The 24985-nt window shown below is 35.3% G+C and overlaps 1 protein-coding gene across 8 annotated transcripts in view; it reads left to right on the top strand.

Moving 5' to 3' along the window:
- The window catches only part of CACNA2D1 (calcium voltage-gated channel auxiliary subunit alpha2delta 1), a 337271-nt gene that overhangs the window by 203521 nt on the left and 108765 nt on the right, over window positions 1-24985 (top strand). For all 8 annotated transcript variants that reach the window (XM_036429577.2, XM_036429576.2, XM_036429578.2 and 5 more), the window contains exon 6: window positions 3097-3226. In XM_036429577.2, coding sequence (XP_036285470.1) covers window positions 3097-3226 — 130 coding nt within the window. The remainder of the gene's footprint in view (window positions 1-3096; window positions 3227-24985) is intronic.

The raw sequence follows: 24985 nt of genomic DNA on the forward strand, positions 1-24985 counted from the left end.
GGTTCCCCACCCCTGCCTTAGAGTATCATAAGGGACTGTTGTCTTTTGAAACTTCCTTTGACAAAAACATTACTTGCCTTATTGCCATGTGTATGCACGGTAATATGAAAACTGTCTTATACATGGAGGGTAGACCATGTTAGGCATCCATTAATATACTTATTACTGATCAATCCTAATTTTTTCATGAGTGTTTCTACTACATAAAAATGTATGTATAATTTAAACGACGGGTATTTTAAAGCACAGAACTTCCATTTTTCGTGTTCATCAGAATCATCTGGAGGTTTGTTAAACGCAGATCGCTCAGCCCCTCCCGGGGTCTTTCTTACTGACTAGGTCCTGGGTGGGGCCTGAGAGCCTGGGTTCTAAAGTTTCCATAGATGCTGATGTCGCTTGTCCAAGGACCGCACTTTGAGAAACCACTGCTTTAAAGTAAATGTGGAGACTTTTCACTAATTCAGAATGCTTGCAGCTGAGAATAATGTCTATCCGTTAGAACCCGCTTTACATTCACATTATTAACGAAAGTAGTTTGTTTTATTGTACCTTTCACTTAATGTCAATAGTACCCTGGAATAGACGCCCATGAACTGCAGGGTGAATTTTAAAGTGTATTAAAATTCACAGTTGAATCCAGTGCAAATCGTTCAGTTTGAGGGTTCTTAATTGAAGATAGGAGAGAATCTAGAATCAACTGAGAGATTCCTTCAAAAGACAGTCTCCCCATTGGGATGCCGCTTTATTGGTGCGGGAGGAGGCTCTCGCTGTGATTCTGATCAGCCCGCGGGTAAGGACCACACCTGCAGCCCGAGGAATAGTGACTGGCCTGAGTTTCAGACTTTAGCTTAACAATAACCCACAACCTTGGGACCAACTTGAGTTTCAGACTTTAGAGTAGAATCAGATCTCCTGACATCTATACTTCCCACTGTCCTTTTATGGTATTTTGTAAGTACCATATGTTCTTTGTAATAGGTATTATACTACACACACTTCTGTTTTAGAAGTGTATAATTTGTGATTTTTGCATGTAGGTATGTTGCTAAATTTTAGACTTTTGGACAGTGTTGTTTTGCATATTATCTGTTAATGGATGGGTAACTCACATAAATAAAATGTGAACTCTTCCCAAATATTTTTATCATTGACAAATTTTACAATTCAAATTGCACATACCCACATGTATGTTCATACACACATACCTAACTTGACCAAAAATTTCACAATATATTTCTCTCTTATGTGGAGTGTATTTTCATATTTATGTTTCATTTAAAATTATTTGGTCATGACCTATTAAGTTGATTTTATTATCTAATGATGGATCAGACCTACAGCTTTACAGAAATAAAAAAACTGTATTGCTCATATTTCTGTCTAAATAATCTTTTCAATGTTGCAGTTTCCCTAGAGAAAAAAAAAATACATAACTATGATTGTGTGTGTAGGAAGGTGTTAAAATATCATCAGGATGCTGATGGCCATATAAATTTCCAGAGCCATATGGAAAGTTGGATACTCACTTCTTTCTAGACCTGCTGACTTTATATTGTTAACACATCCTCCCCAACCTCCTCCTGAATCCTTCTGATCATCCTATTAAGTCTCTGTTTATCCTTTGCATTACTGCCTTGTGCTATTAAAAAGTCCAATGTTGTGATTTTTATATTCAGTTTTGTTTTTAGGAGATTACCTTGGGAATATGGAAAACATTAGTCTCTAACATGAATGAGTTGATAATACAGGTTTGAATTTAATGAAAAAAAGAATTAGAGAAGAGTTAAATAACTATATTTGGACTGGAAAAAAAAAGATTAACATATTTAGTCAAAAACAATTGTTGTAGACATGTGTTTTGAATAAATGAGTGAGGTTCTTAGATTTTGTTAGGGGAGGTCAACAGGTAATTCAGTATCTAAAACATATTTCAAAGAGATAGAAAATTCATCTTTAATCTTAAACTCATGTGGGATTTTCCTCAGTCGTTATTGATTGGTTTTTTTTTGCTCCTACCTTGGAAGACAAATTGCTCTAGTTAGAATTTAATTGTACTCAGTTACAATATATCTTTTCTTTTCTAGTATACTTTCTTTTTTAAAACAAAATATGTCCTATCCAGGTTGGCCCAGTGGATAGAGTGTGGGCCCACAGACTGAAGGGTCCCGGGTTCAATTCCAGTGTCCAGGGCATGTACCTTGGTTGCAGGCCCAATCACCATATGGGAGGCAACCAATCAATGTGTGTCTGTCACACTGATGTTTTTTTTCTCTCTCTCCCCTCCACTCTCTAAAAATCAACGGAAAAAATAGTCTCCAGTGATATTCTGGGCTAGGTCCATGAAAATCAAATAGACCTGGTCTATGGGGGGGGTGGGGGGAGAGAATCTTATTCTCTTGGGAAACATGCAAAAGCCAAGGGAGCATGACATAAATCACATGTGTCAAACACAAGGCCCGAGGGCCAAATCCGTCCCGCCAGGCCTTGCAATGTGGCCTGCACTGCGCTGTCATCACTGCACTCCACTGCGTTTCCATCACAATGACAGTTTATGACAGTTCAGTAAACTATTCGGCCCGCAACTTAGGCTGGATTTTAGATTTTGGCCCCTTCTCTGATTGAGTTCGACACCCCTAACATAAATAATTGCTCAATACTTTTTTTTTTTTTTTTTTTTTTTTTTTTTTTTTTTTGTCATGTGGCTCATTAGTTGTCAAACCCAAAGTTGTCCTCAACTGTACAATATAAATGTGGTAAGATAAGAGTACAATTCCCTCCAAGGGGATAGTTTTAATTAGGTTGCATTTAACGACACTCATCTTGTTGTTTAAATGTTCATTTTGATAAGTGTTAGGTGCTGGTAAGCTTTGGTTCTGTTGGGATGATCTTGAGGAGTGACTCGAACATGGAGGAAATTAGGAGGGAAGTTAGGTTATACTGTGAATAAATTGGATGTTATCATGGTACTCTATTTTAAAATATTCTTTTAGTTCCTTTTTTAAAGAATATGCACTGACAGACAATAGGAATGTGAAAGCATCTGTGTTAGCATACATGGTAATATTCTGTCTTTTGTTTTTGTATTTTCCTATACAGCCTGAAAAAAATGACAGTGAGCCAGGCAGCCAGAGGATAAAACCTGTTTTCATCGAAGATGCTAATTTCGGACGACAAATATCCTATCAACATGCAGCAGTCCATATTCCCACCGACATCTATGAGGGCTGTAAGTAAAAGAATGCAAACAACAGTTCATATACCATGTTCTTATCTAATTTATTGAGCTAATGTGATGCTTTATTTGGACAAATGTTTGTAGGTAGGTACAAGTCCATGGAGATGTTCTACTCTAGTGTCCAGTAAATAATCCTGCTTTCTCGATTGGCATCAATAACTTAGAAGTATTAGATATATTCTTTAAAAATCAAAACTATGTCTCACAAGTGCACACATGCAAATATTCTTACATACACACACAAACCAGTGAGATGTATATTTTAGACTCCATTTCTTTCCACATTTATGCTTTTAAGTCTCTCTCCCAATATATTGTGGGCTCAAGATAAAAAGAAGTGTTGGGGAAAGGAATAGACAAAAGACCTAAGGAAGCAGAAAACCACTACAGGGAAGATTAGACTGAGAAGGCTTCACTGTAAAGAATGGAAGGTGTAAATTATGTGGGAAGATGGAAGGGAGCAAGCTTGGGTCAGTGATATTTCCCAGAAACACCCTCATGGAACCAAGGCAGAGCCTGAGAATTCTCACTAGGAATTCTGTAAGGACGGCCCAGCCATCCAGGAGGACTAGCTGTGACCCAGAAAGCAAGGTCTTTGCTCACAGCTCTGGCTTCCATTCTCTAACCAGCTTACTTTCATGCCCCCTCATACCCTGCCTTCTCACATAAACTGGTAAGGAGAAAGAACCACTTGACATTTATTAAAGTGTGTTTTCTGTGTTCCCCATAATCAGAAAGGCTCTAGAGTGTTCTGAGTATCTAGCATCCAGGTTTCGGGAGCCAGATGGCCTATGCTTAAATCTAAATTTTACCAGTATTGTTTCCTGAGGCAAAATTTTTGATGCTCTGGGCAAGCAAAGTTTGCAGTACCAGGCTTGTAGTGAGTTTTATGTGTTTGTTGTTACTATCAATTACAAGTAAAGTTTAGAAACAGGATTAAGCACAGGGACTGATATTGTAAATTAGCTGTTATTTTTTTAATCCACTATGAGATTATTCGTTGTTTAAAAGGGAATTTTATGTACATGTGTGATTCTTTTCATTAACAGATTTCACCTATAAAATACTGTATTCATTCATTTTGTTTCTTTTTAATGTTTCAAATGTGCATCTTGTTTTCTTATCAATTCTTATAAGATGTTAAACATACAATATTTCTCTACCTATAATAGATACATAATGGTATATATAGGTAGTTTTTGAGGTTCCATGCAAATTAAACATAATTTGACTTCTTTACAACCAACTTATCCTATTAATTGCAAGTCCTTTGAGAAATTACCTGGGATTTAGATTGTTTTTTGGGTGTTTTTTTCCCCCCCCCCCCCACACACACACTTCTTTATCTAACAGTTATTTAAGCCTTAACTTACCCTATTTTTCGGACCATAAGACGCACCAGTTTTTAGAGAAGGGAAATGAAGAAAAAAAGATTCTGAAACAAATAGTGTCCTAAAATATTTTATGTGCATTAAAACCCAACATCACAGTCATAAACACATGTAATCAACCCTGTAAAGTAAACAGCAGCATTTAGAACCATTTTAGAGCCGGGCAAGCACACAGAGACCACACAGAGCCGGGCAAGTAAAAAAACTTTTTTTTTAAAGTATATGTGTAGGCTATATTTGGACCATAAGACGCAGGGACTTTTTCCCCCCACTTCTGGGGGAAAAAATGTGCGTCTTATGGTCCGAAAAAATACGGTAAATAATGTGGCTCAGTAGATCCTGCGGACTGAAGGGCCCTGGGTTCGATTCCGGTCAAGGACACATGCTGGGGTTGCGGGCTTGATCCCTAGAAGGGGGTTTGCAGGAGGCAGCTGATCAATGATTCTCTCTCATCATTGATGTTTCTATCTCTCTCTCCCTCTCCCTTCCTCTCTAAAATCAATAAAAAGTATATTTAGAAAAAAAGTTATTTATTGTAATATGTGAAATTATATTTTATAACTACTATAGCAAGCCACTATTCAGACAACACTAAGCTCTATGATGATGTTTTTCATTTAAAAATATTATTTAATTCATCTTATTTTGTTTAAATGTTTATAACCTGTTGCTCGTTGGGTATGTCAACAAAGTAATCTTATTTTTTATCTTTCTATTGAATTTACATAAGAATAAACTGGGTGAATGGATATAGAAATTCTTAGTCAAAACATATTTTTTGTCAATACTGTGCATAGCATGGCTCTATTTTTCAACTTGCATTAGTGTGTTGAAAAAAAAATGGACTTCAACTTGATTGTTTTGATCATATTGGGAAGCTTCTTTGATTGTGTTTCTGTTTTGTTGCCTCTTATTGAGTTTTCCCCTTACTCCTGAAATTCAGTACTTTATAAATGTCAACAAAATATTCAGTCAATTATTTTTTTCAAGTAATGTTAACATGTAAACACTTATATATTACCTAGAAGTCTTCCATGTAAATATATATATTTTTTTACATGGAAGACTTGTAGGTAAAATTTAAAAAACACACACACACAAAAAAAAAACCCCACCACGATTGAAATATATGGTATGGTCAGAACCCTGGCTAGCTATCCCTTTATATTCTTAAATAGAACATATTAAATACACAAAATATTTAATGAGGCTCTTCACATGAACTTCCATATTCTTTTTGCCTCTCTGTAGATAAATTTTCTTGACGTTCAGGCAGTCCAGTAGTGCTTATACAGAAATCCTCAAATTTTCTGTAAAATTTTCAATGAAAAGTATCAGAACTTTTTTAAAACAGGTTTCTTGCCCTAGCCGGTTTGCTCAGTGGATAGAGCATCACCCTGTGAACTGAAAGGATCTGGGTTGGATTCCAGTCCAGGCTCCATCCCCAGCCCAGTGTCTGGGAGGTAACCAAAAAGATGGTTACGGTATTTCTCTTTGTGTATCTCCGTCCCTTCTACTTTCTCTAAAAATCATTGGGAAAATATCCCAGGGTGAGGATTAACCAAAACAAAACAAAAAGAAATACAAGTTTCTTTTTTCTTCTAAAAGCTGTGTGCCATCATGGCAAAAGTTTTAATATTGCATACTTATTTAACATGGAAAATGAAAGTCTCCAATGGCATCCTCTCCTAAAGCTAATCATGGTTAACAGTTTGGGACTTGGTCCTTTAGAACATTTTGTAAATTGCCGACACTAACTAATGTAATAATTTTAATAGGTTTTTCATACTGTTCTTCAGCTTGCTTCCCCACACCTGCCTTATAATGCAGAGATATTTTTGTTAAACTATTAAAAGACTGAAAGAGGAACATTTCTCTTCAGGTGTAGGTTACCCAGAGAATATAAAAACAAAATTATTTTTGCTTAATTTTTCAATGGGATACTATTATTTAGAAGCAAAAAATAAGTAAAAAATGCATTTCTCATTTTTTACCTAGATTATTAGAACCCAAACTAATTAGAACATAATTTAATAGTCTGATAAATTACCTTGTATATATATTTTACTAATACCAAGGGTTAATAGACTCTAATTCCACTGACCTGATTAATAACCTTTTTTTTTTTAGAGTATACTAGTTACTTGACTTCATGCTAATAAACTTCCTTAATATTTTATTTACAATACTATAACTTCGTTAAAATAAATTAGAAAAGAAGGAAACTGATGTGAAGTCTTTAATGAAAAACCGCAACATTTGTAAGCAATGGTGTCAGCAGTCAGATAAATTCTAATTCCCTCTTTTGTTCTTTTAATAACTATGAGAGATAATATACCTGATATTTTACTTTTGAGTTAATTTTCACTTGGCTTTATTATTTTGGAGCCAGGATTGTCCCTAGAAGTTAGCAATAGACTTACATATGTGAATCTTCATTTTCTTACTATTTTGCTCTATTTTTTTTAGTTGAAAATTAAGTTCATGACTAATGTCTTCATCTATTTTATAATGTCATGAAATCTGACACACAAAATAAATCCACAAATATATTTTAAGATATTAATTGTCACATAATATATATATATCTGTTCATTAAAATATTGTTATTGATTTTTAGAGAGAGAGAAAAGGAGAGGGAGAAAGAGAGAGAGAAACATCAATAGGCTGCCCCCTGCACCCTCCACAACTGGGCACGTGCCTTGTTGGGAATCCAAGGGCGACCCTTCAGTGCTTCAGTGAGTAGGAGGATGCTCAACCAGCTGAGACGCAGTGGCCAGGGCATGGATCTTTTTTCAGTATCTTACAAGGGCTTTGACTTTGTCTAAATATTTTTATTTATAACTTCAAATAAACTATTTTCAAATAACTGCAGAAGATGATTTTAATCACCTCAGAATAAAATTACTGCTTTACTTTAAAAAAATAATTAAAAAAATACTTAGAGGTTTTCAGAAGTCATAAAACTTTGGCATACAGCATACATCTTTAAAAGAAAAAAAAAGAAGCTCTGTCTTTGGATTATTTATTTAGTCCTATTTATCTTGATATTGGCTTTTCCTTCTTGGCTAAAATCTCATCAATAAGACTCTGACCCTTCCCGGCCTATACTCCTTTAAAATTCATATGCAGTGTTTTGGGCAGTGTGAGTAAATGACACAGAAGTAAAATCAGGAATGTTAACAAGATCGTAAAACTTTAATAATTCTATAGTTGTTATGCAGTCGATCACAACATGTTAGATTTACAGTATTATTCTAGGTGTCTGAATTTTAAAAAAAGTGAAAGTACAATTTAATTGAAGCTTAACAGAAGATAACAGCTTCTTTCACTTAAAGACAGTTGAGGATTTACATTCTAATAAATCTCATGTTCTTATTTCCCAAAAGTGATTACTTTATTCCCTTGAATTGAAAAAAAAGGTCATTTTTTTCTCAATGATATATTTAAAATTTTATAGTATATTTAATTAAAACCCTATCTGAAAGTTTTCATTTTTGAGAATTTCACAAGTTGATACTTTTAAGTCTACGAAATTTCAAAATTCATAAGATGTTTAATAAGAGATCATATACTATTTCAACCAATATTCTGATATGTAGAACAACTCAATCAAAATCTTTATTTAAAAAAAAAATAGAGCATGGCATTAGTTCACAATTATGTATTTTGTACAGAAAAACAGCCAAAACACTACCAAGAACATATATAAGCATTAGTGGTTGGTACTGTGCTGTGAATCCAAATCAGAAACGATCACAAAAAAATATGCCAGCCCAAAAGCCACGCTCAGAAATGTCTATCAATGTATAAGGAGTTCTGTAAACCAGAATTAAAAAAAAAAAAATCTGCATATCGTCCTCTGGTATTTCTATCATCTGTTCCAATTTTACCACTGAATGATCAGAAAAGAAATTAAGTTACATGGAGTTTATTTAATTTAGGAAATAAAAATCAATAGTGTTGGAGAGCCCTGGCCAGCTGCTGTGGCTCAGTTGGCTGAGCAGCATCCCATGCGCCAGAAGGTTGCTGGTTTGATTCCCAGTGAGGGCATCTGCCCAGGTTGTGTGTTCATTCCCTAGTCGGGGTGTGTGCAGGAGTCAGTGGTCATTATTTCTCTCTCACATCCGTTTCTGTCTCCTTCTCTCTTCCTCTTTTCTCTCTCTGAAATCAATAAAAACGTATTTTAAAATAATTATGGAGAAAGATATTTCAAATTTTGCCAAATTGTGCTTTTATTTAATGCACTGCTCTTTAAGGATCCTAATAAATTTATCTTAGCTCATTTGCTTTTCAAAAGTACATTTATAAGGTTGATAAGAATTAAATTTTTACATCACATTTTTGAGATAATTAGATTAATATACTAGAATGTCATTATAAAATATGAAATTAGAATGAAGAGTATAGACCTAAAAAGATACCAGGTTTACACAGTATTGACAGGCATGCGTCCTTGGGCTACCACTTTTTGTCCAGGTCACACCACCCCTCCTCTGTTCTTGCTAGAGTATCCAATATAACATTTTTATGAAGGTAAAACAGATTATGTAATTCCTCCTACAAAAAAATCACACTTTCCACTTCCATTATGAATTGAATGTTTATATTATCCCCAAATTCATATGTTGAAATTCTAACTACCAATGTATTTTACCTAACATTAATGTGTTAGTATTAATGTTAGAGGTAAAATACAGATAACATTTTTGCTCTTAAACTATTACAGAGTCCCCCATCTATCCCTGTAAAGGAAAAACATGATTTTCTCTATTACAAAATAGGATAAAGGAGAATATATAAATTTACAGTGATACTAATACTATATATATGTGTGTTCACTGAATATACTAATAGTAAATACATAGTAAACTTAAGTGAATCTACCAATATGACATATTACAAAAGCAAGTGAATATAATGTTTATAACCTGAACTCTTAACATGCCAGGAAGCTTTATCATACATTATTTAATAATATTTTTTGAAAATAACATTTCAGTATTATATGTTCCATAGCTAACTTATATTGTTGTCATTTTATCATGGTAAATAAATACATCTCCGAATCCTTTCATAAATTTCTTATGATAAAATTTGACTTTAAATATTAGAAAGTCAAAACTATTGATAAATTTTATTTATACTGCAGATTAATACAAATTTAAATTTATGTTAGCAGAGATATAGTGCCCTTTTAACTCCAACATTATCAACATTGAATATTACCTTTTATTTTAAAATATATTTTATTGATTTTTAACAAAGAGGAAGAGAGAGGGATAGAGAGTTAGAAACATTGATGAGAGAGAATCATCAATCAGCTGCCTCTGCACACCCCCTTCTGGGGATGTGCCTGCAACCAAGGTATATGCTCTTGACCGGAATCAAACCTGGGACCTTTCAGTCCGCAGGCCGATGCACCAATGCTCTATCCACTGAGCCAAACCAGTTTCGGCTGAATATTACCTTTTAAATAACTTCTCAGTGTATAGAACAATGAATGTAAGTTGGCTTAGTTTACTGCAATATTTGTCCAGCTATTACATCATATATTTTTTTTTCCTGTGCTGGGTTCTATAATTGTTTTCTTTGCTGGTATTTATGATAAATATTAATTTTGATCAAGATACAATTATACAAAGTGTTTTTAGCAATAATATATTCTTAAATTTTGCGTCCATTGTTTTTTAACCAGATAATTTACCAAAAAAAGAAAAATGTTTCTGCAGTTCTGGAGGGTGCATCATTCCAGTGCTATAGAGTTGTATGCCTAACTGCTAAAAAGGTCAATGCCTTAAATAACTGTCAGTAAAATGGCACCACGTTTATTAATATACCAGAGTGGCAAAGCAGCTTTTCTTTCTTATTTTAAAATTCTATTTCAATTATAAAACCTTGGTTCCGAATCAAGGAAACAGAAATCTGATAAGTGCTATGAAAGGGAACTCTTAAGAAGTACAATTGATTCTGTAACAAAGTGATTATCCCATCACTTGGTGGGAAAAAGAATTATCTTAAATAATTAACATTATTTCTTACTAGGAGTATGGCAATAAAATAATAAGAACATCATAAAAATACATTGAAGACAATACTGAGGTACAAAATGCAGATTTTAGGCTAGGGTAATTTGATCATATCTAATAATAAAAGGGTAATATGATAATTAGACCGGCCATCTACCAGACATCATTCCAGATGTCCTTCCTATTGAAGCGGGGTTGGCGGGGTTGGAGGGAAGCCAGCCCCGGTCTGGGGTGTCTGTGGGCAGCCCAGGGGAAGCCAGCTCAGGTCCCAGGTGCTGGAGAGAAGCCTGTGCTGGAGGGAAGCCAGTGCTGGCAATTGCGGGAGGAAGACCTACTCTTGCATGAATTTTTGTGCATTGGGCCTAGTATTTAATAAGAATGGCCCAAAGATAAGCAATTCTTCTCTGAGGTAAAATCTGCACTTATTTTCAATACCTTATTTATGTAATACATGCATTTCAGAAAGAGTGATAAAATATTTATTTTTCTATAGGAAAATGGTGAACACAGGTAAACCTAAATAATCTTACAGATACTGGCTCTTTAATTCTTTTAGGAATGTAGAGTAACAGAATAATTAGTAATAGCAGTTTTCTAAATTGCTATGGACTGAATTTTCCTCAAAAAGTCATGATGAGACCCTAACCCCCAATGTAATTGTATTTGGAGAAAAAGTTAGGTGGTAGGAGGTAAAAGTTAAATGAGGTCATAAGACTGGGGCCCAATCTGCTAGTATTACTAGCAAAAGCCCATACATGTACAGAGGAAAGTCCAGGTGATGAATAATATGAGAAGGCAGGTGTCTGCAAGCCAGGAACTGAATAGACAGTCACCTTGATCTTGGTTTTCCTAACCTCCAGAATGTGGGAAAATTAATTTCTAGTTTAAGCCACCAAGTCTGTGGTATTTTGTTATGGCAGCCTGAACTGACTAAAACACAAGTTTATTACCAGAGGAAAGATGCAATGGGCTGCAACTCTGGTTTAAAAGAATAAAGATAAAATAGCCAACCTAACTTTGTCATTGTTTATTTCATACTTTATCTATATTTATATATATAAAAGCCTAAGTGACTGCTTCAACTGAAACAACCCAACGGATGACCGAATAGGCTGCATGGGGTGACCAGGCGGGCAGAGGAGTTAGTGAGGGATGAACAAACAACTGAGCAGCAGGCTGCATGGGGAAACTAGGCCAGCAGGGGAGTTATTGAGGGCCAACCAAATGGCCGAGCAGCATGGGGTGACCAGGCTGGAGCGGGGGAAGCAGTGAGGGGTGACCATGTCAGCGGGGGGTGGGAGGGGGTGGGGGGGGCGACTAGGCTGGCAGGGGACAGTCGGGGGCAACCAGGCTGGCAGGTTGGGGGGCAGTTGGGAGTGACCAGGCCATCAGGGGTGCAGTTAGGGGTGATCAGGCAGGCAGGCAGGTAAGCAGTTAGGAGCCAGTAGTCCCAGATTGTGACAGGGATGTCTGACTATCATGTTAGGCCCAATCCCACAGGGCCTCACTGGCAGTCAGACATCCCCCTTGAGGGGTCCTGGATTGGAGACGGTACAGGCTGGGCTGAGGGGAAAACTCCCATCCCCATGCATGAATTTTGTACACTGGGACTCTAGTATTAAAATATATGGCTTAGAACTATTTGGCTGGAAATTTGTATTTGCAAGCTTCCTTTTTGCATTTTAATCCAGAATCTTGGTTTTTGCACTTCCCTTCAAAGGGATTGGTCTTCAATGCTCACCAAACTCAATAGATACAGATCTGATTGGCATGACAATTAATTTGCAATTCTAGGCATAAATAGCAACAATAATTAGTTTGATGATTCTCATGGAGAATTCCCTAAGTTATTGATTGAGTGAATATGTGGGATCTGCAGATGTAGAAACTGAAAATTATAGTTACTGAACTCTGGTTTGTTTTTGCCATTTTTAAGAGAGGGTAGAATAATATGTTAACAGTCTGATAATTAGGAAGTCATGCTGACAAGTAGTTGCTATCGTTTCTACCAGTATGTGCAGATACTATTGTCCTGCGCACATTATAAATAGATCACATTTTAGAATACTCTCCTACTGGGTGAGTTTGTGAAGCATTCCAGTTCTTGAATTGAAACTTGAGGGATACTTTGACCTTCATAATATTTAGAATTATAAAACTTCTCTGATCTCATTGAAAATAAAATTGCAAATTAGCTTTTGAGATAGCTATGATCACAGGGTCCACTTAGCTCTGTGGTATAGATATCTATTTATGATGGTGGCATCAGTCTTCTATATCACTCACCCTGTCAACTACCCTAGAATGGCACATTTTCTAAATATTTCCATAAGTAAAAAAATTATATCAAGATTCTTCAGTGGGATAATGGTTTACTGGTCAAATAAGTTTTAGAAATGTTGTATTTTATAGTTCCCTTTTTGGAGATTCATAGTACACATTACCTTTAACAGCTCAAAGAAATCCTGCTAGAAAGGAACAAAACTCATGTTGTTTTACTTGATATTTTTCATATTTTTTGGCCATGTAACATTACCATCCCACAACTATATATTATATTTAATTAACATCATCACTCTAAAACAATAAAATGGCCTTAGTCATTTTTAGTCATAAAAACAATCACCAAAAAAAAAAAAAAATGTTTCCATTCAGAAATGATAATGTCTGTTCCCATGTAATAGGAATCTCAAATTTGAGGTAGTGTTGCCTCTTCTTTCCCACCATAGATTAGAGGCTGCAGCAGAGAAGAGGCACAGGGGACAGGGGCGGGGTGGGGGCGGGGCATTTATAAGCTGCTACATATGTGAATTTTACCCCTATCCAGCTGAAGCGAGGTGGGGAAGGGAAGGTGCAGGATGGTCCCGGGCTGGGTGGCTTAGGGTGGGGCTGGGTGGATGATGCATCTTTAAGATAATTGAACTGAGGGGAAAGATCTTATGGGTTATTTAGAGATTCCTGCTGGATTCTTCTCTTCTCTAGTTCCTTTGACCCAAGAAGCACACATTTCTGTACTATGTGAATGAAAACTTGCCGCTACTTGCCTCCAAGGCCCGGCGTGGCATTCTGTATTGGCTCCTCCAGAACAACCTAAGGTCCCGTAGAAGAGTGACATCCTTCATACTTCATGCCAGTCTTAGCAGATGCTACCAAGACAGCCAGAACTTAGACATGTGATATTACATGGTTCTTAATGTTTTACTGTATATCTTTTGACTATATTTAACTACAAAGTTTATTTCATACATTGCATATTTGGCCAAATATATAAGAAATGGCTAATGGAAAGGTTATTTTTAGGAGCCACATGAAGGATATTCAGTAAGAATATTTAGAAAAGTTTTTAAGAATCTATGTCACAATTAATACTGGTATTGTCCCCATCTTGCTCATCTAATAAGGATAATGCCCTTATATATCACCCATATCTTAGCACTCTGTTTAGCACGCAATTACTAGTAACTCAGGAATACATCTTTCCATGAAATATAGGAGCTGGCATTTATTTCTCAGTGCTTTTTCTTTAGAGGGAGAAAAAACATTAAACAGTGTGTTAAATTTTCTTAATTTCTATTCATATTTTGTTAGTAGCCATGTTACAAATAGAACACTCTGAATTATTTTATACTGTTGATGAACAAGAAATTCAGGCATTTGATAAAGGTCCAGTTATTGCTATATTTCTTATTGTGTAGTGGGGATTACAAATTAAAATGCACTTTTTTGTTTTTAAAAAAATAAATTAAAATGGGAACATAAGAGGGAAGACATGAAAAAGGATGTGTGTATAATTCAATGCCTCATAAATTGATAGCTGGAAATCAGAAGTGTACTTGGCGAGCTTTTTATGATGAATATAACAAGTGACAGGCCATTCAAAGGTTGAAGAAAAGAGATAATGAAATCTTAAATTAGAATAGCTTCCAAAACAGACTGATAGTACTGTTCACAGCAAATTAAAAAGGGATTGACAATTGGAGAGAAAATGAAAGTATGGAATTTGAGATGAGAATCTTTTAATCATCTGGCATTTGCTTCATGGATAAAATCTTATGCAGATTTCCCCCTAGAGACAAAGGGGCATTTAAAAGGTATTTCTATAATCCTGTAAAAAAAATTTAAAAAAAAGGAAGAAAAAGGAAGACTTTAAATAGATTAACTATTTCAAAACTTCTTGGTCTCAAGATACAAAGATCAGATTTTAAAAGCATGGGGCTATGAGCTATGCTAGGATTGAGATGGCATCTTGTCAATTATTATTGTGATTAGTGCAAATAAGTCGTATACAATTTTAACTTAATGAATAATACATGACCCTTTTGAAAAACACTGCTTGAGGTATATCACATTCTAAAGGCAGTACCAAACCTTGCTAATTGGTTCAATCTTGTGTACAAACTTGTTTTTACTTGTTTCTTGCAAATAATATTGTAGTAACTATTGTAGAATCTGTGAAGAAGTTCATTGTAGGCTCAATGGACACTGGAGCCCTTTCTTGTCTCACATTCATCCAGTCTGGAGCATGACTGAGGAGCTGTCCCATTCCTACCCTCTCAGGTCTCTGAGGACCAGTTGTTTCTGTACTTTCTTGGCAGAGAATTGCATTGGTAATGATTAGACCACGCTTGGTATAGAGCAGAAGTCCCCAGGAGAGCTATAAGTACAATAGTTAGTGGGAAGCTTTGTTTTTGAAACTAACCTTGTATGGGTTTGGCATCTTTTACTCTCAAAATGGCTTTTCTATTTAATCTTTATCTTTTATAAATCACAGGGCTTCTTTAGTCTATAGAACATCCTCATTCCAGAATAATTTAATTTGTTGCCCCTCTTCCGTTATCAGTTTCTTCCCAAAGCTACAAAACAAAAAGACAAACAAGTAAATGAAAAGAAAAACTGGTTTCAGTCTTTTTTTTTGTTGTTTTTTTACTATATGTACAGTACACTTTTCAATTTCCAATAGTAGGGCTAATTGGGGCGGGGGGGGGGGGTCAATTTTCCCCTGTATTTTATTCGTCATGCATTAGGTTTTTAGGTTCTCAAATTTAAAAGAACGTATTTCTGTTAAATATGTTTTCTCCTTATAAATGTGAACAAGTTTTATGCAATACTTTTGCATGTATATTAGTTATTTCTGATATTTTGACCTTGCAACTTCAAATAGATTACAAAGCTGTAAAATAAATGTCATTTCATTTCCATTTTCTTATTCTCAATCTTTTATTATTTTTCTCTTTCTCCTTGATTAAGATTTTAAATATGACAGATTAGGGAAAACAAAAATCACAACTGATTCTCTGAGGAGCTTGATGATAGGTCAATTTCAGACTTAGATAGTTTTAAACATATTTTCTCAGTTCCAAGTCAATAATCAAAGCAAAGAATTAAAAGCATATAAATCTTGTATGTTGAAATGATATTTCCAATTTATTAGCTTGTTTTATAAAACTCAAAAAATAATCCACTATTCACAATACATGATATTAACTAACCTTCCCACTGTCACAATTATGCCATGTGTAATTATGACAAAATATATGAACTAACATGTATTCTGTAATCACTAGTTTAGGGACCATTCAAATACAGAAATTTGCATTAAACCTGAGTTAGCAGGCTATAACATGTATGTATACATTTTTTATATTCTTAAATATATATCTACTTAAATTATCAATCAAATAAATTTTTGCATTATAGGGAACCATATACTGAAATACCATTATTGTAACTACTCCATTGCTATACTCATCTTTATTTAAATATTTTCCATTAATTCTTAAATGAAGGATACAATTTTAATGGAATTTAAAAATACTGTAGTTTATCAATGGAGCAAATAAGACTATTATATGCCTTGCTGATTTGAATTAAACAATAAGTTATATTACAAGTTTGATCTTGAAACATATTTTTCTGTCTTATGAGTTCCATCTCTCATTTGACATTTCACTGGAGTTGATTTGTTGAATTTTTGGATAAACAATGTAGTTATGTGTGATCATCATCTCCTATCTGTCTCCCTAGCTCCAGGGCAAGCTGAGTTCAGACTTTCTATAACAGTAAAAGTGTGGGAGATTTTTGTACAATGAAAATTGAGAACTCTGTTCTCACTAAGACATTCTTAATTTCAAACTCCAAATTCTTTTGGTAACATACAGTGCTGTATGTACATGGTTATTTCTTCTTAAATTTTTCACATTATATTAGTATATAGTTATTTCAAATTTAATGTTTATATAATATTATGTATATAAAAATCTCCCAGACTAGGAGCACATAAAAGAACATTACTTGTCTTTGGTTTGAATAGTGAGTTCTAGGTCAATAAAAAATATTGCCAACTACTTAGAGTCTGTTTTATTTTAAAAGTTAACCCCATGATCTTAATTATGATTTATACATTCAAAAAATTATAATTAAAAGTTCTACTTAGAAAATGATGCTAAAGCAGTTGCTAGAAAAAAGTAGAAAGGTTAGAGTTTGGACCCAAAATAAAAGCAATAGTTTTTTGAAAAAAGACTTCTGTTTGATGTCTTCAGAAAAATGAAAACTTTAGAATATCATTTCATATCTCCCAGTTAATCCTCATTTTACTTTGCTAAATGCACATATGCATACATTTCACATACATATATCATCTGATTGAACAACTCCCTCTAGGAAGTGTATTGATTGAAATTTCAGATAAAAATATCTTAACCTAGGGAAGAAGTATACTGCCATTGTCTATATTTTTTATGTTGATGGCATGAATTTCAACTTATTCTGACTAAGGGAAAAAAGAGAATTGTTTAGAAGTTGACATAACAATGTTCATGAATTTTAAGGAAATTTTAATTTTACTGAATTCATCTTTTGTGAAAGATTTACTAAATTTAATAAAATGTATAAATTATTTTATTAAAAACATTAAAATATATACATATATTTTATTAAAGACAATAAGATATTTTTTAATTTGATTTAAAAAATGGTAATTATTTTATTAAATTATTAATAAGATATAGTCCACTTGGTAGGAAAAAAAGTCACTTTGCCTGTCTTTGGAAATGTGGAAATAAATTTACATTCAGGAGAATCCTTTCTGATACTATTACAATGAAACAGTAAATTCTATCTCGACGTCATTATACTTGTATTTTTCAAAGGCTTAAAAAAAATTGTGTTTTTGTCCAACAGGAAAATAATTATGTGAGGTTTTGTCAGTGTATAGAATGGCTTTTATCACTAAACTAGAGGCCTGTTGTACACAATTTATGCTCTCAGGGGAGGGAAGGTTTTTCAGCCTGGCCTGCACCCTCAAGGGAGGTCTGACCTAAGAGGGAGCAGACCTAAGCCGGCCATCGGACATCCTTAGCGCTGCTTTCCTGCCATCACTGCTGCACTTGCCAGTCATGAGCCCGGCTTCTGGCTAGTGGCATACCCTCTAGGGGAGCACACTGACCCCCGGGGCAGCTCTTGCGTTGAGTGTCTACCCCATGCTGATCAGTGTGCATCATAGCAACCAGTTCTGCCCTCTAGTCGATTTGCATATTAGCCTTTTATTATGTTGGATGCTTTTAAAATGAATGAATTAAATGTTCTTGGTTGTATATAAGTATACAGTGGTTCAAATAGAGGATGGACTAATATGATCTGGAGCTTATTATGATACATACACACTCCTCCCTACCTTCTTGGTGAAAAAGGTTTTGGTACCTTTTTAAAGAATATGTATTATGAAAATGTGTTCCCCAAAATGTTAACAATAAAATGCACATGCTTTTATTTTTGCACACACAAAAATATATTGGAAATGTTGCATTTTCCAATATCAGATGCAAGGGTGAGAAAATAAACAATTGACACTTTAGTAGGAAATTTATAAAAGAACTTCAGTTGAATCAAATAAATGAAAAGACTTTGCTTCAGATATGTTTGGAGGGCCAGAGGAACTGACAAACAATATAAAAGATTCTGGCTTTTCATCAGTTTAATTCAAAATACAAAGGGACAAGAAAGCAAAGGCTTCTTTTAAAAACATGAATAAGATTAATATAAAAGAAAATTCATTTTGGGAAGAAGGGTAATATTTCAGAAACCTTGTTTATATTTGAGAGTGGTAACTGTGTGTTTCAAGTTAAATTGCATTTATTACTTCTTATATGCACCTAATTTTGTTTTTATGAAATGGAAGGTTTAAAAATTTTTGGTCTGTGTTATCTCCTGATATTACATTTTACTGAGAGGTTGCTTGAAGTTTTCTTGTTCGGAAGAAAAACCTCATATGTTTCTAAGTAATTAAGTCTTGTCACTCTTGCTTTCTGATGAATGAGGCTGGCTGGCATTCGGGCATTGAGTGCTTCTGATGCCGGTTTCAATCATTTCCAAGAGTCAAAGGTGCAAGTGAATTGCAGAAGAGAGCCACACGAGGACGGCGAGGACTGTGTGAGTGGCAATTTGAAGTGTCTTTATAATACCTATATGAGTCCTGTGGTAGAACTCGATGGTCTTATAAGATCATGTAATCATCGAGCCTCACTCTCTTGAGGCTCTCAGTGTATACAGGCACAATAGATTACCCCATCCTTCTAGCGGAGGCAGAGGCAAATTGCTTCTCCGAGTGCTCAGCGAGCATCCGTTCCCTCTACATACAGGAGAGGCAGGCATTGTATCCCTGGGTACTTCATTTAAGTCAATAACTATTTTAAAAATACGAACTTGTAAAAAAAAATGCATTAGAAGGTAATGGATTTTTATTGGTTTTTATACTTTTTCATATTCTCTCTTCTTGATGATTTGTGAGCCATACATGGATAAGGGACAATTTGTATTCAGTACTCTTATTTTAATGCAGATGTGAAAATCATATTTGAAAGGCAAATCTTGCTCTCTTAATGAGATGAAAACAATAGATATTGAAGTATACGGTGCATCAATTACTTTTTAGGGAAAATAATGCTGTTTATGAGAGTTAGGTCCTCATTTGTTCCTTTTGGCAATCTCTCTCTGATAAGGAAAGCTTCCTTCATACTTAAAGATCCCTAGAGCTTATGATGTCAATAACTGCTGACTTCAGGCAAAGCAGACAGTTCCATTGTCACTGAACAATGACTCCCAAATCTGATTCTTCCTTACAGACTTCCTTGCTCAGCCGCAGATTCATTTCTCTTATTGCCTTTTAAGTAACCCTGTTTACTAGCTATCTCACAGGTACCTCACGTTGTGTGCAAAATGGAATTCATCATCATTATCCCCACACATACCCCTCCTCCCACGTTCCTATCTTTATGAATAGCACTAGCCTGGCCCAAGGCTTCCTTTTTCCCTTTCCCACTCTCTGGTCTCTCTGGTCTGTAGAGTATTTTCCCTCAACTTTCACTTCCCGTGTCCACCACTGTCTTTTTAGTGCAGGCCATTGTTATCCTCACCTGGCCATCCAAGCAAGCTTTCTCTTTTGCTTTCCCCACTCATCTGGCTTGCTTCCGATCTGGCTTTTAAGTGAACTCTCAAGTGCAAATATTATTTCGATGTCAGCTTATATAGCTCTCTATAATTCTCAGAATAAAATTATGGTGTATTTAGTAGTTCTGGATGATCATAACAGTGCGTCTTTAATCTCATCGTTGCTGCCATTGTCCTACATGCAATCCCCTTTCGTTCACCATCTTGACCAAGGAGCTCCGAGAATGTCTTGTGCCTTGTTGTTGTTGTCATCATCGTCTCTGTGCCCTTCACAGGCTAGGCGCTGACTCAGCCACCACACCCTCTGTCTGCCTCTCCCCTCTTCCTTCACACTGTGTGTCACCCACTCCAGGAAGTCTTCTGTGACCACCTTCCTTCAGCCCTCAAAGCATTCCCTTAGCTTTTCATAGGGAGGTTAAAGTTACTAGAATCTATGATACAAAAGAAAAATTTGATTTAAGATGCTTTGGTTTAAACTATCTTCCCTATTAGCTCTAGATAAACTTGAGAATAATGATCACAATTTATTTGATTTTGGCTTGAAGGTCTAGTCAAGGATTATTAATAAGAATTATTTCTGTATCAGATACTCGCTGAACAACGCAGTCGTTAAGGCTGATAAATATAAATTGAATGACAATTACTATAACAGGTACACTGACATCTGAAGAAATCATGCTCACTGTGTTGTAAGCATGGTATCTGTCTCTATAAAAAGCAACGTACTTACTGAGTGCTCTGCATATATGTATGTTTATATGCACTTGAGAAATTCTCTATTCCTGTGCAACTACATCTCTTGTGCACTTAGAGATATAGAGTATTAACCTCACGTTGCCTTGGAAATGGTATTCAGTTTTATTCATACCTCTAGGTAACATGACTCTGGAAACAACAATCTGTCATTCAATTTGTTTTGTTTTGTTTCATTCTGAAGCAGAGGATACTGTATCAACCAAGTGATTTCTTGATTACGGCCAACTACTGTGTACTGATCTTTGCATCTTTAAATCACCGGGCAACTCTTTATTCCAAAACTGGTTGACACAAACCCTTAAGTAGCAAGCACTGTGTGCCTTATTGATAGTACCAGCCCCGTCCCCAGGAGCCTTGTTATCCTTATCTCATTAGTCTGCTCCAATACTTTTTGATCCTTCGTTTTGAATTCAGCAGACCAGTTTTCTGTGGAGACACTAAATTCCCTGTGCAGTTAAGGAGTCTCAGGGCAAGAGAGAGATATCCTATATCTCATTTGGCCTATAATTCTCACCCAGGGTTTTCTCAGCTTTAACGCAACAGTGGGTGTATAATTCTATGTGTTGTGTCTGCTGTGTACATTAGACCTTATATAATTTAATTGCTGCTACCAGAATTTTTGGGTGCCTAATCTATCATGGCAGCATTCACCAGTGTGGTTTGATATCAGGGGCCACTGGAAATATCCCATTATAAAAATCGTCTACCCACCAAACTTATACACTACATAAAGGGCTGTCATAACAGATAACTTTTTTTTTTTAGATTTTTTATTCTCTTATAACAATGCAAATAATTTTGGAAAGGTTAACATACCTTTTTCTTCATGACATTTACAGCAAGGAGATTAAGTAATGCTGGGCATTAACTTAGGGCTGAGTAAAGAGCAAAGGTTTCTTGAGGAGGGAGTGAATTCGAGATTTTAATTATTCATCCTAGCATTTTAGCAGCTCAATTAGAATTCCTCCATCAAAATATAATTTTTAACCTTTGAAATGATGAATATTAAGAGGGAACTAAGCCCTGCCCACTGTGGTTGGAGCATCATCCAGTGCACTGAAGGTGGCTGGTTCTTTTCCCCTATCAGGACACATGCCTAGGTTGCTGATTTGATTCCCAGTCATGTGTATATGGGAGGCAGTGGATCAATATTTCTCATACATCTGTATTTCTCTTTCTCTTTTCTTTCCCTCCTTATCCTTCTCTCTCCTTTCTCACCCTTTCTTTTTCCCTCCTTTCACCTCTCTAAAATTAGTAAAACTATGTCCTACTGTGAGGAGTAAAAAAAAAATGGAGGTGGGGAAAATAAGATAATAATGGTAAGAGCAGGCAACGTTTATTGTTCAGTTAGGAAGTGACAAACAGTATTCTGAATACATGTAATCTATTCTAAGATATCATAACTAGACTAGAGGCCCAGTGCAGTGGGAAGGGGGTCCCTCAGCCCAGCCTGCACCCTCTAACACTCGAGGACCCCTTGCTCCTTACTGCCCACCTGCAGCTAAGGCGGAAGAGGCTCCCACTACCACCGCTGGGCTTGCTAGTCATGAGCCTGGCCTAGCACACTGACCACCAGGTGCCAGTTCTGGGGTTGTGTGTCTGCCCCCTGGTGGCTCACACATGTCATGACAGGTTGTTCCACCATTTGGTTTATTTGCATGTTTAACAATTTTGTTTACCATTATAAATTTAATTACAAATTGTTGAATTTATGATGAAAGCGATTTTCTATCAATGGGAGAAATTGTCCTCTTCAGGTTTACTGATTCTGTATAATTTTATTGATAAATTATGCAATGGGCCTAAATTTAAAAATATATTTTACCTATATGTTTTCAGTGAAGAGTATCTCATGATATGAGAACTTTTAATTAGGGGGTGGATATAAAGATAGTAGATTTATTACAAAATAAATGGAGACATATGCTAACTGTTCAAGTAAAACAAAGATACTGGCAAGACTAAAATAATATGTAAAAATGTAAAAAGAAACTATTGTCTATGGTAGACATCTAAAGGACATGGACATGTTACAATTTTCCAATCCAGCTAAGGGAAGAGCTATAATAGAATCATCCTCCCTTTTATTCAAAAACTTATCTGACATTCATACTAACTCTGAAGGCTACCCAGAGTTCTTATATTCACTTTTAGATGAAAGAACACAGAAGCACAAGAGGTTACATGATTTAAGTAGCCTGTTGTGCCAGTGATAGAGACTCTTCTCTGCCAAAGTCACTAATTGTATTTTCTTTTTTTGGATAATGTGATGAACAGAAAAACTTAGAATGCTTGAAAGATAAACACAGTGTTTTTAACCTTGCCTTCTACTCTCATTTTTCCCATGCAAAATCACTACATCCCTCTGAGAAATAGGTTACAATTATCATACTTTTGGAAAGTGGCACTTGAAGTCCTTCAATTACTAAACATAACATTATAAACCAGGGTCTTCTATTCCCCTTACCGTATTCTTAATTTCTTGGATTTTTTCTTAGTCCCTTCTCAGATTTTCAGATTTCTTTAAAACAGAACAGCTGTGCCCTGGATATTGGCCACATGCATGCTCAATCTATGGGAAATGAAAGCCATAAGGAGCAAGACCAGACATCGCAGTAATATGGGGTTTAGAGAATTGACAAGGACAAGAGCCTTTTAATATTTGTACCAAATTAACTGTACGAATAAGGCTTATCTTGTCATTGGGGTCTACATATGCCTTGGACCCTTCTGTTCCCCCATCCTCAGTGGGCGGTGCAGTCTGGTGCGTGAGACACAATTAGAGAGGTTAGATGTGGCCTTCTCTTCTCTCTGTGTTTTATTAATCTTCCCATTATACTGGGATTAGATGAGATTCCCTTAGCCAAACCCATTGAAAAGATTAGTTCATTTTAATACTTATGCACCCTGTCTATCCTTAAAGTGGATTTTTTTTTTTTTTTTGCCTGTGCATTTAATTGGATCAGTGGGTTTCTTATTAACATTTTTTTTTCTTTTAGAGATTAGAGTTGATGAATAAAATAAGTGACATCTGGCTCAGCTCATCTGTTAAATGCAACCTTTTTAATGGTGACCTTATGTACTATGGGATAAGATGAACATTTGCTATAGAGATAAAATAAGTTCAGTTTAGAATCACACAGTAAGTGTTGACTCATTAAAAATAACAACAGCATCAAAGCAAAATTCTAATATTCTGTGACTGTCCAAGAGCAGGTGGTGGGAAGGATAACATTTAATGGCACTAAAAAGTAGCTTTGCATCCTTACTTTTTAGAAATCAGAAAGTGTATTAGAGTTTCTGAGACTCAAATGAAATATTTGCTCAAACCACAGGGTGTCAAAATGTAGCCTGAAATATTGAAATTATTTAATATCATAAAATAATACTTAAAATTATATCATCTCTCACTTTGAAGAAATTTTGCTGTAGGTTTTTGTTGACAACATCCCTTGGGGATATTGCTTTTTGCAGAGTGGATTCATTGTCTTGTGTTTATAGTTGCACTTGAGCCAGGTTTCTAAGCCTGGGCACTATTGACATTTTAGTAAATATTTCGTGTGGGATGTTCTAAACATCCTTCAATGAACAGAGCATCCCTGGGCTCTGCCCACCAGATGTAAATAACTTCCCACCAGGCATGACAATAAAAAATGTATTTAGTCATTGATGAAGGTCCCCTGGGGAGGAATGTTTCAGTAGAAAAACAGTGTTAACAAAGACATTGATATATGTTTTTAGATTTAAATTTTTAAATATGTAGACCTAAACATATAATGAAAACGCAGAAATAAATAGCTCATATACAGTTAACATACCTGCAGCATACAGTCAGTGCTTAATAAATATTGTTGACCTTATTTGTTATTACCAGTGGCAAGAACTTAAATCATGTATACGAATTTCATCATAATGCAAGGCTTTGATAAGGGAATGGTATTATTAGTTATATAGCAATAGTATAGTAAACATGGGAGCCAGTTCTCTTGTTGTAATGATTTAACTGCATCATATTTACCATTATAAAACAACACAATTTTTAGCATCTAGTCCTTTCATGGCTTCAAATCTACTGGTCTTATCAGAGACTTGTCAAAACTATTTTATCGATATGTTTTATAAAATTTATT

The sequence above is a fragment of the Pipistrellus kuhlii genome, unplaced genomic scaffold, assembly GCF_014108245.1.
Source record: "Pipistrellus kuhlii isolate mPipKuh1 unplaced genomic scaffold, mPipKuh1.p scaffold_m20_p_10, whole genome shotgun sequence".
Classification (NCBI taxonomy): domain Eukaryota; kingdom Metazoa; phylum Chordata; class Mammalia; order Chiroptera; family Vespertilionidae; genus Pipistrellus; species Pipistrellus kuhlii.